This window comes from Pongo pygmaeus, chromosome 1, assembly GCF_028885625.2.
Source record: "Pongo pygmaeus isolate AG05252 chromosome 1, NHGRI_mPonPyg2-v2.0_pri, whole genome shotgun sequence".
In the NCBI taxonomy this organism is placed as follows: domain Eukaryota; kingdom Metazoa; phylum Chordata; class Mammalia; order Primates; family Hominidae; genus Pongo; species Pongo pygmaeus.
Window position 1 is genome coordinate 140,404,580 of NC_072373.2, and position 14,979 is coordinate 140,419,558.

At 38.2% G+C, this 14,979-nt stretch overlaps 1 protein-coding gene across 5 annotated transcripts in view; it reads right to left on the bottom strand.

The window, feature by feature from the left end:
- Positions 1–209: 209 nt before the first annotated feature.
- Positions 210–14,979, bottom strand: part of LRRC8C (leucine rich repeat containing 8 VRAC subunit C) — a 104,402-nt gene continuing 89,632 nt past the window's right edge. For all 5 annotated transcript variants that reach the window (XM_063652901.1, XM_054477086.2, XM_054477070.2 and 2 more), the window contains one exon: positions 210–7,043. In XM_063652901.1, the coding sequence (XP_063508971.1) occupies positions 4,770–7,043 (2,274 nt within the window). In that variant the 3' untranslated portion in view covers positions 210–4,769. The remainder of the gene's footprint in view (positions 7,044–14,979) is intronic.

Sequence of the window (14,979 nt, forward strand, 5' to 3'; positions counted from 1 at the left end):
ATGAAACTCCAGGGGCACCTTAGGTAGATACAGGAGAGTGAATTAAGGAAGGAAATAATTAGTCACAATTACAGAAACTAGCTCAACAGAAAGTGAAAGAATGCATGCAGTTTATTTCCTGCAGAGAAAAGGGAGCTTTAGTAATAGTTTAAGAAATGCAAATGATAAACATGATTTCCAAAAATGAGTAAGAGAGGGACAAATATCTATTTTAAGTTATAAAAATGACTTTATTTTTCTGTTTCTATGTACTACATATCCAAATAACATTAAGACATTTTATCATGAATTTGCACTATGACAAATCAACTTTCAAGCATTTTCTTGACAGTTTTAGAGGTTTTGCCAGCTTTTGACATACATACAGACAGAGTAAACAAGGGGCAAAAAGAAAACTTAGTGAGCACATAAGGCATGGAGTTTGAGCTCCAATAAAAATATTCATTAAAGAGGAAGAATAAGGTGGGGGGTGGAGAGAGGTATTCCGAAGAAAGAAACAAATTTACATCACATTAAAAACCATGCATAGGAACTGTTATCAAACACAGCCAAGAAATTAAGTTTTCCAAATTTATATACCCCCCTTTCAAGGTATTCTGATAAAAAAATTCCTTTGGGCAGGGGGAGATCCTCCTCCACCTTTCAAAAATGAACTTAAGGATGCCACCTTTATTGGTGAGTGACTTTGGGAAGATGGAATGAGTGGATGCTTAGTTTGGATGGCTGGCAGGAAACTTTCAGAAGCATGTCACTGAGGCCTAAATCTTATAAAATCATGGCAGGTCTGGTGAAGACTATCCAAGGTTTCTTGCAATGTTTCTAAGTAGAAAGAAAAGATGAGAAAATTTTCTTGATATTTTAGGCAGTCTCCTAAGAACCAAGCTGTTTAACTATTTGTTTTGCTAACTTGAGGTTAGTATGGAATGCTATCCTGAGTTACTAAGAGCTTAATAAAATTTGAGTGTTTGAGTCACATTATCACATTCAGAATTCATAGGAGAATGTTAATTGAATCTTAATTTAGTCTCTAAAAACAAAGTGGAATTATATTGAAATTGACCTTATCTGTTCACTACTAAGTACTGCTGACACTTTTCATAACGATGGATTAGGAATCTTTCCTGCTTAAATATATCATTTCTACTGATCAGGTATTTGGTATGAAATTAGAAGTAAAAGAAACTACTTAAAGAATGAACTTTTCTTATAATAGAAAATAAATAACAGCACAACCCTTCTTGGGGGAAGTGTTAATAAGAGATACAGATTTTGTTTTTTCTTTTTTAATATCAGAAATCCTGAAATAGCATACTGTAAGAATTTGGACTTCACTTAACCCAAGTAAATACAAGGAAGATTTTTGTCTAAGACCCTCTCCACAAAGACGACTTGAGAGCCAGGTAAATGGCTACATCTGAACAAAATACTCATAGCAGGTATGTTTTCCAGGTCTTTCTGAAAAAGCAGTACCTACTGCATACGATGCAATGTAAATTGTTGAAACTCCTTGAAATAGATGGGAAATACAATGGCAGGGGAAGGGGTGGGTGAAGGATAAGAAAAACTTACACTTGAAATAAGAGATTTCACTGTGTCAAGAATCTTTATATTAAAAGAGCTGCATCAAAAACAAAAGCAAATCAAACCCAACACATAACGAGAAAATGCAATAGTTTCTGAGGTGTGGTCTTCTTTGGTGAGTTCCACTGGGATATACTTACATGCTCTCTTTCACCCAGGCCATCACCAAACAATTGTTTGTTCTGTACTTAACAATTAAAACTGACAAAAAGACTTTTTCATCATGAGCTTCAAGCAGCCATAGGAGTTAAGAACACATATGGTGCTTTTATATTTACACAAGCAATTTCTCATGAGTCCTATAGAGATTTGGGAAATAGAGCTATAATAGTTATTCCTTTTTAGAAACAGCACTTGTAAAATACAGAAAGTGATAAATATCCCTCTATACTGAATTGATCAGTTAAAGAACTTTAGAAAAGTCAGCAGTTCATTACCTGAGTTTCCCATTTAAGGGCTAAATAGTAATTAAATTTTTTTTTACTTAAGAAAGTGAACAAAAACTTACAATATTAAAAAGGGCCAGCGTCAGAAAATTTAGACTCAAAATTAAGTTTGAGACTTTTGAAGGTTTATAAAATCTAATAGGAATATCTATGAATTTTCCTTCTTAGTTAAAACATGAAGTCACAGAGCTATACTGACTTACTAGATGTTATCAAAACTTAGGTTGGGGGTCAGCCTGAAAAATCATTAAAAAATAAATCAATATTTTTTTGGAATTTTGAGCAAATTTTTACAAGTGATAAAAATGAATTATTAGTGACCTCAGTTATGAACCCATATGAGATTTTTAGTTAACACCAGATAAAGACTTCAGCATAAGCGTGATTTTTAACCTGAAGAGATCCCTTTTGAAGGGTAATATAGAAAATAACTATAAATTTTATCCAGAAAAATAGTGCACCCAGTGTTGTGCCAGCAGTTACCTAAGCTTGCCTTTCGACAACGTATTTTTGTCATGCTCAACCATGGACAATCGGCCAACACATTATTTGTTTAAAACAGATAGGGCTATGTTTCTAAATACAACACATTATTCAAACTCAGGATTCCAACAATATTCTGAAATTGAATACTTTATCATACAAGAACTATAACCATGTTATTATTCTGAGCACATTATTTCAATTCCAGGTCTAAATTAATCAGCAAAATCACCATTCTAAAACATTAACATAGAGCAGAAACTTAAAGCACTTTGGTCTGTATAATTAGATTATTAAACAAATCAAAAGAATCTCTTTCCCTAATGCTTCACCCCATGATGTATCGTAAAGTTGAAAACACAACTTAGGCACACATTTCTGAGGAGCAATTCCCATCATTGGTTTCTGTATACAACTCAAAGCAGCACTGAGTAAATTCACCCAAGGAGCAATTTTATAAAACAACATTTTGAAAACCCAAAGCATCTTTCTACTTTCTTTCATTGTTAAGTCACAAAACTTACTAAGATCAGTCTAGAGCTCAGAAAATGGTCAATGTGAATTTGGTACATAAAACAAAGTTCTCATAATCAGTGGTTCTGGTTCTAGGTCAAGGGCACAAATAGTATATTTCATTTTCCTGTTCTACATGCTTAATAGTCAGTGAAATATTTTGCCCAAGAGCCCATGCTATGTTGGATTTTAAGTACAAAGGTAAATAAAAGCTCTGCTGATGGTCAGGCAAAAATTATTGCTAAGCAACAACCACTTAGCAATTTATTCACACTTTAACGAACAATTTTAGATGAGATACATATTTTAAGCCAGAGAGCAGATGGAGTTCCCGTGCTTGTAGCACTAGCTCACAGCAAGGGCAGGCTTGAGGGAAATCGATTAATATCCAGTCATCCCTCGGTATCATGGGGAATTGATTCCAGGATGCCCTCGAACACCAAAATCTGAGGATGTTCAAATCCTTGACATAAAATGGCGCAGAAATTGCATATAACCTATGCACATCCTCCCATATACTTTAAATCATCTCTAGGTAATTTATAATACCTAAAACAATGTAAATCCTATTTAAATAGTTGTTACGCTGTATTGTTTAGGGAATAATGACAAGGAAAAAGTTTGTATATATTCAGTACAGACACAACTTTCTTTTTGAATATTTTCCATCTACAGTTGGTGGAATCCACAGATGCAGAACCCACAAGTATGGAAGGCTGACTGTATATATAAGTGGATTATTTTGTGCAACAGGCAAAATTTGAATAGATTACCACCGCCACACTGTGCTGAGAAAAGGAGAGGGCCTCACTGGAGCACACCAGCTCTTTAACAGGGTGCTTTAGTAAATTTTTTTCCGTCTGATGCAGCCGCATATCAAGATATGAAAGATGATTAAATTACTCAAAAACCAGGCTTCTAATTCTAAGATTTTTAAATTTAATTAACTATTAGAATATTAAAATAAATCTAGGTTCTCCAAAGTTGTTCACCAGTGCTACATAGCAGTATTGAGATTAAGGTGGGAGGAGCCTCTGTATTTAGGTTTTAAATATTTTTAAAATGTTGGTAAAATGCAAATAAGTTAAATGATAAAGGCCTAATTCAAACACACCAGCCACTAAAGATTATTTTCTTCACTCACAAAAACCTTGCCTAAGGATAACAATAACTGTCAGGTATATGAAATAATACAATTTAGGGTTTTGTTGGAGGCAAGGGAACGTTTAAAACACTCTATGACAATGCACTTATGTGAAGTTCCACTGAATGAAGGTCTTGGCCAATGGAGAAGGCAGCTGGTATTAAAATAACTAGCACAGATTCCTTGATACATACACAATGAAAACAAAAATGAGAACCCTGTACAGGTGTAAACAAGTTAAAAACGGCCTTGGCAAAATATCTTCCTCTATTTAAAAAATGGCAAAAAGCATGCAACTTATAATTCCCTCCTTTCCACAAGAATGAACTAAAAAACAAAAACAAAAAACCAAATGGAACTATCTCTTTCTGTCAGTAGATAATAGATACATTGTGTTTCAAGACAAATAAAACTTTAAAATATTAATATTGAAAAAATACAATTAAATTTTTATTAAAAATACATACTCCTTACGCAATCTTTGTGTACATTTTGTTTTGTGTGAAAAGGAAAAAAAAAATAGGAAAGGCATTAAGACTACCTAATTATTCATACTGTATTTGGTAGAAGCGTGTTTCAGTCAAACTTTAACGAAAAATAAGTTATTCTGTTTTCATTTGCTCCCGGACGTCAGAAGGCAGAGTTTCAAACAGAGCATCTTCTACAACTAAACCAGCTCGCTTCAGAGCCCGACAGTCACCCAGTTCAGGAGGGAGGATTTCAAAGTGATTACCTTTTACATCTAAGTAGGAAAGAAATAGCAAATTTCCAATTTTCGGTGAAAGTACAGATAGGCTGTTTTTCCCAATCTTCAGAGTTTTAAGTTTCTTGCAGAAGTAGAGTTCATCTGGAAGGCTTTCCACTTTGTTACATGTGATGGAAAAATACTGTAAACTTTGTAGAACTCCAATTTCAGGTGGGATAAATCGAATGTCATTGTACGATAAGTCCAAGTATCGGATCTTGTTGCATAGGAAGAGGTGGGAAGGCAGCACCTCTATTTTATTGTGACTAAAGGACAGGCGTTCCAGGCTGGTGAGTTTCTTTATATGCTCTGGGATGTAGGTGATGCTGTTATGCCATAGTTTTAGCACTGTCAACTTTCTTAAGTGCTGAAAGCTAACGATTTCTTCTATAGATTTCAGATTGTTTTCCTTCAGGTCCAATTCCTGGAGGCTGAGTAGGCTGAACACAGCATGAGGAATACGCTCCAGGTCACAGTGGACCAGCTCCAGCTCGGTCAGATTGGTCATCTTCTTTAAGTTGTTGAGCATCACCAGCTTGGTGCCATCATTATGTATGCACATCTTCTGGAGATGGCTGGACACATCAACCACTGCCTGAGGGATTTTGGAAACGTTGCTTTTGATAGAGAGAATTTTAAGGCTTTTGAGATCCCGCAGAGACTCAAGGGTGACATTTCTGGAAATATCATGACTTAGAGAGCCAACTAGGTACAGCTCTTCCAGATTTCGGAGCCCATACATCCAGGGGGGGAGTTCCCTCATGTCATCAAATTTGACGCTCAAGACCTTGAGGTTTTCCTTCAGGAAAGAGAGTGCCGCACTGTGGATTTTGACAGAACACTGGTGCAGAGAGAGCTCTTGAAGATTGTCTAGCTGTGCAATGGTGGCTGGTATCATTACGTTCTTAATGATTTCAAGTTTTAGAGATTGCAACTCTGTGATTTCAAAAACAGTGTCTGGGAGGCCAGAGAGCATGATAAGAGGCAATTCCAGTCGATTATGGGCATTTGTCTGTAGCTTCTGCCTCAGTTTATCGGGAGTCCATTCGTTATTTAAGTTCAGCTGCTTTAACTTGTTTTCACTGACTTCAGACAGGAACACTGCAAATCTCTTGGAATAGAGAGGGTCATACTGATCTATCATATGAAGCATAAAAGCAAAGTCATTTTTCACATCTGGAATATCATCAATTCCAGTCTCCTGACGGACATACTCAAAGGAATATTCCCGTAGAGAACGGTAGAACAGCCAGTATAAGGTATAAAGGCACGTCAATCCATAGATACTAACAAAGCACAGATAGCAAAAGGACAGTTTTGAGAACAAGTGTGCCATGGTATGATTGCACGAAAAGTTTTTATATCCAGTCATGTCCTGAATGTCCACATTACAGTCCACTGTAAACTGGACCTTGGAAACCAGAGCACTGTTATATGCAATGATGATTAGGAATTTGATAACTTTAAGTACAGTCTGGCGAACATACATGGCATATAGAATATCACCTTCTTCCACATGCAGCCTGAACTTCTTCACCTTCTCAAATAAGGCCTTAGCCTGCTCACCTTCCTTTTTATCCAGAGCCCCTGCAGTGGATTTATCAACTACAAACTTCTCAGGAATGGACTTTAAAGACTGAGAGTTGACCAGGCTGCCTTCTGGACCAGATTGGATGGTGTTGGACCTGTTCATGTTGTTCTTCCTGTTGTCCTTTTCTTCCGAGTCCTCCCCAGACACTTCAGACAAAGCCCGTGTGGTCCAAGGAGAGTCAAAACACTTCCCCAGAATGGAGATGAAATGTTCTATTTTGGAGCTGGATCCAGGGAATTTGAACCAAAAGTTACTGCAGAGCATAAAGACCAGGGTATGGATGAGGACAAGGTAAGGGAAATACTTGGCATACCAATGGAGGGCTCGCTCATAACACATCTGGTTTATAAAGCTGTACTGCTGAAGGTCCAAATCTGTCTTCAGGCCTTTCATTTCCACAGTGATGGGGTTAGCAGGAGATGGTTTAGGTGGAGGCAGTGGAGTGGTACTGGCAACTGCTTGAGAGACATTCGAAAGGGAAGAGTGGTTGTGAGAAGGCTGCACTCTTTTTGGAAGGCAGATTATCTTGTCTTGCATGACCTGAAACACAGAAATAATATTTTCAAATTATATTACTCAAAGAGCTTTCATAATGTCATTACTGCAAAGAAAGCAGCAGTAACATCCAATAAATGTCCATTTCCTCTGCCTGGAGAATACAACATTCAATTCCAGCATCAAGATTTTATTCTTAGCTCACATATTGGAAAAATGAAATATCTGACTTTGTTCATCGTGTCTAAGTTATGACATAAAACAGTGGTTTTTCAGGTCATAGAACAACTCACAAGAAAATAAATATTTAGGGAACATTCATGTATTTTTAAAAAATTAGCAGCCAGGCGCAGTGGCTCACAACTGTAATCCAAGCACATTGGGAGGCCTAGGCGGGTGGATCACCTGAGGTCATGAGTTTGAAACCAGCCTGGCCAACATGGCGAAACCCTGTCTCTACTAAAAATACAAAAATTAGCTGGGCATGGTGGTAGGTGCCTGTAATTCCAGGTACTTGGGAGGCTGAGGCAGGAGAATCGCTTGAACCCAGGAGGTGGAGGTTGCAGTGAGCCGAGGTCATGCCATTGCACTCCAACATGGGTGACAAGAACAAAACTTTGTCTCAAAAAAAAAAAATTATCAATTCTCTCACTGGATTCTGGGAGAATCAGTCATCGGTCTGGGAAGTATATCATCTTCTCAGACTCAATCTTGAGTTAGATGTCCTCAAAGATTGTATCAGTCTGTGTATGAGAAGCAGAAAGATAAGAAGGAGGAACTATGAAAGGAATTCCTGCCTTGTTTTCCCCTTCTTTTTCTACACATATTCTAGACTGTATGTATAGATCAATATGAATGAATTTAATGGAAATTTTGCTAAGCTTTTATAAAAACTCTTCCTTCAGAGAGAGAAAAAAATACAGAAGTGTTCAACAGTAAAATAATTGTTTAGATTTGCTAGTGTTACACACAAAATATTACATTGAGAACCACCATCCTTCTACCAATGTTTCAGTTTGTTGAAAAGAATATTAAGCTGTAAGAATGTCCAGCAGACTCAAAAAATTGCAATTTGGGAAAAAGAGAATGAATGCACCCTTTTTGAAGATAAGGTAGGATGTGACAGAATACACATTGAATCAACCTAGAGGAATCATCTTCAGGAGGAGGCCTATGTAAGTAGAACTCTATGAACAAAAAGTTGACATTTCAAAGGAAGAATAACCAGAGTATTCAGCAATGACATGTGGAATTAATAACACAGGGAAAGTCTATTTGTACCTTAAAATGTCAAATGGCTGGAAATCCACAATGTTTAGTGATTTTGCACCAGCAGTGGTTAGTGATTTTGCAACATCAAAGTCCTTTACCTTGATTATAGGCATAGAAACTGAACCCGTTGTAAAGTGGTCTGCTATAGCATAGTAAGGTGACCACAAGCTGGTGACAAGGGAACTAGCAGCCTACCATATAGAAGCATGAGGCTGATGACAGAGTGAAGCACCCAACACTTGGTAAAGTGTCTGGTACATGGAAGACCACCAGTGTATATTTTCTGAGAAAGGGAATTAATCCAAAATTGCCAATAGTCCTTCCAGTTCAGGGTTGTATCAGTCTGGGTGTGCAGGACACCTCTTCTAGGGATGAAGATGAAGATGGTGATTATAGTGATGACAGCAGCAAACTTCTGTTGTGCTTAATATGCAACTGACCGTCTTTTCATAAAGTCATGGACATTAATTCTATTAATTTCCATCTTAATCGGATGACAGCAAGTACTCTTATTATTTCCATTTTATAGATGAGGAGACTGAGGCATGGACTCAGGTTAAGTAACTTGCCTAATGTCATCTAGCTCAGAATCACCTAGACCCAGAGCCCATATTCGTATTTTCCTGAATGTCTAGGATTAAGCCAGAAGGATCCCAATTTGACTTTATCTTAACAAATTATTTTGCACAAACAAGTCACATTTTACAGAAAAGGCTTACTCCTTGCCATGTCCTATGCAGATAACAAGAAATGAAGCTGCGGGAAGAGAGGAGGTTTCACCACAAGATTTATAAAGTTCTGTCTTGGGAAGATAAAGCAGGGGGGCAACTATTTACTATTTAAATCAAAAGAATGCAGGTAAGAACAACAAATGTGATTGCATTTAGAGGATTTGGTGGCTACTGAGATGTGAGAATTCAGCAGTGGTCTTCAAACATTTCTATTACTTAGAGGAAAATGTTGAGTATGCCTACCCACTATATTTATGTTTTCTTATAGGTACTGCATATCCACATCAATCAATATGTCAAATAATCAAAAAGCTAACTTATTTCAAGTTTAAAATAAATATAAAGAAAAGTTTTCACTTTTATTTCACATCTCAATGGAGCATTCATCATATTTCTCGGGATTCAAGCACCATACTTTGGAAACCCCTGGAATAAAAAACAAACAAACAAAACCACCAGGAGAAAGCCTAGACAAATACTAGACTATCTTGAAGAAACATAAAAGAGAAGGGCTTGGGATCATGTTCCAGATGCTTTCCTGTTCATGGTCTCATTTAATGCTCCAACAACTTGGGAAGTAGGCAGAGGGAGGGGGCCAGAGATCAGTAGGGAAAAGGAATGTGCTTCCTTGAGCACATTCTTCAAGAGTGACACCCTTGAACTATTGTTAATATGACATTGTTAATGATATGATGAAAATACAGGCTGGGTGCCGTGACTCACGCCTGTAATCCCAGCATTTTGGGAGGCCGAGGCAGGCGGATCACGAGGTCAGGAAATCGAGACCATCTTGGCTAACACGGTGAAACCCCGTCTCTACTAAAAATACAAAAAATTAGCCAGGCACGGTGGCGGGCGCCTGTAGTCCCAACTACTGGGGAGGCTGAGGCAGGAAAATGGCGTGAACCCGGGAGGCGGAGCTTGCAGTGAGCCGAGATCGCGCCACTGCACTACAGCCTGGGCGACAGAGCGAGACTCTGTCTCAAAAAAAAAAAAAAAAAAAAAACAAAAGCACACACACACACACAAAAAACAAACAAACAAAAAAAAACAGAGGAATCAGGTAAAAGCAAGATTAAATAGAAGGTAAAAAGGGAGGCATCTTCTTAAGGTGCTAAGTCCCTGCTAAGCAACAAAGTGGGCCTCATTTCTGTACCCCTGCCTGACCCCTCCCCCAGGCTTGTTCCTAATGAAAGAAGATAGTGGACTTAAGGAACTTGGCTGCTGTACAGGATTTTAGGTTATGCACTGTACCAGGGTGCCCAGGTGAAGGGCAAGTGTAGGCTGAAATCTAGCTTGTGTACCTCTCACTCAGCTGTGTGCACTTGGGGTTATGTCCACACAGTGCAACTGTGTTTTTATATTTTGCACAAAAATGTCTAATTAGCTGGAATCTGCTATGCTGGAGAAGTAGGTCACATTCTCTCCCTTCTACAGAAGAACATGAGCAAGGTTCAGAAAACTTCAGTGACCTGCACAAGTTCACGCAGCTAGGAAATGGCAGAACAGGAATTTAAACCTGTCTTTTCTTTCCAGCCTAGTGTTCTTCCACCACTCCCACATTCTTCTCATTTCACCTAGCTTCTGCTAGGATGGCTTTGTAGAGAACAGCCCAGCGTAGGAGGCTTATACCACAGGCAATCTCCAGAAGTTCTGTTCACTCTTTTGACTTCATATTTCCCTTTCATTCCTTCATGAAGATATTTTTTGAAGTGTGCCTACTCAAATCTCAGGAGAATAAAGACAGTAATCTATTTTCCAAAAGCTGTTAATCACCCAGAAATGAGCCCTGAGTAGAAAAAAATACTGGAATTTAGTCACTAAGAACAGTAGCATCTCATGTTGCTGAGGGAACACATCACAAGAAGACTCCTGCAGAGAGGCAGCTCTGAGTAGAATTCCAAAAGAATGTGAGGGCTGGCTGTCAAATCCAGGACTACAAAAATAAATAGCCAGGTTAGGAGGTCCAACAGTAAACAGTATGAAGATTTAAACAGTGCAATAGCTATAAGAGAGAGGAAGTTACCCTCCATGTTAAATAGAAACTGTATTTCTGAACACTGCAATGTGGGGAAGAACTGGGAAAAGGATCAGTATTTTCAAAGAAAAAAATAAGAAAAAAAATAAGGCAGGCAGCTTCTTTTTCTTTGTCTTCTTCGTCATCATCTTCTTCTTCATCTTCTTCTTCAAAAGGCTAAACGGTGTTTTTGCCATATCTTTGTAACAGCAGCCTGTGAGAATTAGGAAATTTTTGTTTTATCTTCCCTATCCTTTTGAGAAGTCTGCCTAATCAGACCTATACTTCACGTTTCTTTTTCTTTACCCAGTAATTTAAAGATCAGGGTACAAAACAAGCCTTAAAGAAAGGCTGCAAAACAAATCTCAAAAGAATAGTTGTAGGGTTCCAGGCTGTTGGTACAGGACTAAGAAAGAGTGCTTGGAGTAGGGGCAGGGAGAAAGTGCCCAACCGCATCATCCCCTTCTACAAAGCCGTGAGGCTCAGTGCATCACCAGCAGCTCATCCACACACATCATCACATGGAGCAATTCCGTCATTTTCTTTCAAGGACAACTCTCAGCTGCCTTTGGAGGAAAAAGGCTTGAGAATGGAGTTACGTGGTGTCTTTATGTAGGAAGAAGGAGAGAAAAAGGAGGAAGAAACTTGGGGGAGAAGTGAAGAAAAAAATCAAAATGAACAAGAGAACCTCATCCAAAATGCATAAAAGTGAGAAAAGTTAATATTCTAAAAGCTGCTATGAGAATTCTGAGAATTCTTAGAATGAAATCATTTATGGTAAGGAAAGTGTCTAAGTGAAGGAGAAGGAGAGGGACACAGAAGAATGAGACACTGAGAGCAAGGGTCAGATTAAGCCAAGGTACAAAGAGACAGCTAAACTGCCTACTTTACATTGGAGTGAATAGGCTTGGAAGAGTAGGAGGAGGTGAATCAGGAGAGCACGGACAGGTTAGAAGGGAAGAAGAAAATTAGGTCAAGCCATACAGCAGGTGGCTGGAGTATATGCTCATTATTTCTATTTTGAGATACAAATACCTTTCAATCTTTCTCAAATCTTTAGTAAAATCTGCTACACACACACACACATACACACACCCCAGTCACACCTTTTATGAATGTATTTTGTAGAAATCACAGTAAATTTCATGCTGGGATCAAAGTTGTACAGAGTTTACCTGGGATAGGTAAAAATCTGTAATCTAAAGATTTCCATGGAAGCAGAAACTGGGACCATGGGAACCTAATCCTTCCAGGAACCTGCCTGGGAGCATTAGACTGGGGTTTGACCCAATATCCTCTGGATCTTTTTTTTTTTTTTTTTTTTTTTTAGATGGAGTCTTGCTCTGTTGCCCAGGCTGGAGTGCAGTGGCGCGATCTCAGCTCACTGCAACCTCCACCTCCCAGGTTCAAGTGATTCTTCTGCCTCAGCCTACCAAGTAGCTGGGACTACAGGTGCGTGCCACCACATCCGACTAATTTTTGTATTTTTAGTAGAGATGGGGTTTCACTATGTTGGCCAGGCTGGTCTCGAACTCCTGACCTCATGATCCACTTGCCTCGGCCTCCCAAAGTGCTGGGATTACAGGCATGAGCCAAGGCGCCTGGCCTATCCTCTGGATCTTTAGGAATGACTGACATCCAGGAGCATAAAATACTCCTCAAGGCTTCCCAATTAAAGTCCTTGGAGAAAAAAATGTACACATAAACTTCTTCCATGACTGTGATAATATCTATGCAGTACTTATGGAAAAGAAACCCAAGGGTTGCAATAATTGGTTAAATGGATTCACTAAAATTTGGATTCTTCAATTCTGATCTGCAAATCATCATGTTGAGAAAACACAACAGCTATTTTTGAAAAGATAAAAGAGGATCTTGAAGATCCTTCCTCAATTCTAAGGTCAATGAAATAAGCTGAATTTCTTGCTTTTGCTTTCTATGGGGGAGGGGAAGGGTTTCAAGGGAAGCATAGGCCGAAATTCAAGCTTCCTTAAAAAAGAAACAACCCATCCAAACCTGCCTGAAAATGCTGTTCGAATCTAGGAAGAGAAATCAAATGTTTTAAATTGTAACAATCAGATTTAGAGATGCACTGTAAGTGGAGTATGTGCATGCTTTATCGCATACTGAAATACCTTGAATGGTCAATGTGAAATTCAGGCCTTTTAACAGGAATTTTCACTATTTTAAGTCATAATATTTATGGCTACATTTTTGTATGATGTATGTTATTTAAGTCTTAGTCCTTTGTTAGAATCATTAAGACACATCAGGATGACACTTATTTAGGCAGTTGCCAGAAAAGTATGGAAGTGAAAAGCAGAACCCACCTGTGATAACTAGTTGAAAAGGTGCCACATTTGCATGAATGAGACACTAAGGGGCTGAGGTTAAAACAAAATAAAACCACTTAGCTTCAGAGAAACTGCCTGAAATAACAAAGAACATATAAACAAAGGCAGCTTATCTATTATATGCCAGACATGTAGAACATAAATGCTGAATTCTGAGTGTGCCTCAGGAAAAGTCATTCTGGAGTAGTATCTACTATATGTCAGTTGTTATGTTTGGGATACCAACAAGAACAAAAAGCCCTTCAAACTCAAGCACAGGAGTGAGACATATAAATCAGTAATTAGTGTGATAAGTGCTCAAATTTCTGCTTGTCTTTCACAATAAACTTTATCATCAGATTATGTAGATACAGGAAAAACAACCCCTAGTAGTATTTTTATTGGGATCACTTTACATTTATAAGTTAAGAACTGATATGATGTTGATTCTTCCTCCTTATGGTGTGTGTTTTCACTTGTTTGCATCTAATTTTGTGCCCTTCAAGAGTGTTTTATAGTTTTCTCACATATATTTTGTACATTATTATGTCTGTCTATATATTTTATTTTTTTGCTACCATAAATCTGTCTTTTAAAAAAAAATTTATTTATTTATTTTTGAGACAGGGTCTTGCTCTGTTGCCAGGCTGGGGTACAGTGGCGTGATCTTGGCTCACTGCAACCTCCACCTCCCGGGTTAAAGAATTTTCCAGTCTCAGCCTCCTGAGTGGCTGGGACCACGGGCATACACCACCATGCCTGGCTAATTTTTGTATTTTTTTGTAGAGATGGGATTTTACCATGTTGCCCAGGCTGGTCTCGAACTCCTGTGCTCAAAACGATCCGCCCGCCTCAGTCTCCCAAAGTGCTGGGATTACAGGCGTGAGCCACTGCACCCGGCCAAAACATTTATTTTTAACACAGAAGGTAGAGTCCTCCCTTTCCCTTTTCCTATCCCCATTGCCATTCCTTCGTGAGCCCTGATAAGCTTGGTGTATACCATTCCGGATCTATATCTGTGCATTTACATGTATATAATATATAAACAAATAAGATCTTACTATATGTATTGTTCCTGCACCTTGAGTTTTTCTCTTTCATGGTATGTCTTGGAGATGTTAATAGATTGGCACCTGGAGATCTACTTCATTCTAAGTGCCATGGAGTTACATATTGTGGATGTGCTATAATTTACTGAAGACATTCCCATGATGACATGCATGTAGGGAGTTTTGCTACTAAAAAGTGTGTTAGTCTCAAAAGGTTACATACTATCTGATTTTACATGGCATTCTGAAAAATAGGATAGAGAGATGAGGACATAGAACAGATCAGAGGTTAAAGGCTAAGGTTCGGGGGTTCATTGCAAAGGTCAGCACCAGGAATTCTTTGGGGTGTTGAGATTCTTCTGTATCCCGTTTGTGGTGGTGGTTACAAGAACCTGTGCATATTAGAAAACTCAGATATATACCTTGTTTAGATAAAGGGTGTATTCTTGAAGATGGGAGGGCTAAATGCTATCTAATATTAACATTACTCTACCAGCTTTTTTGGGTATTTGTGTTATATTATCTTTTAATCTCTATTTTTACTCTTATAATTTTTTTAGGTTTCTGCCTTTTGAATTT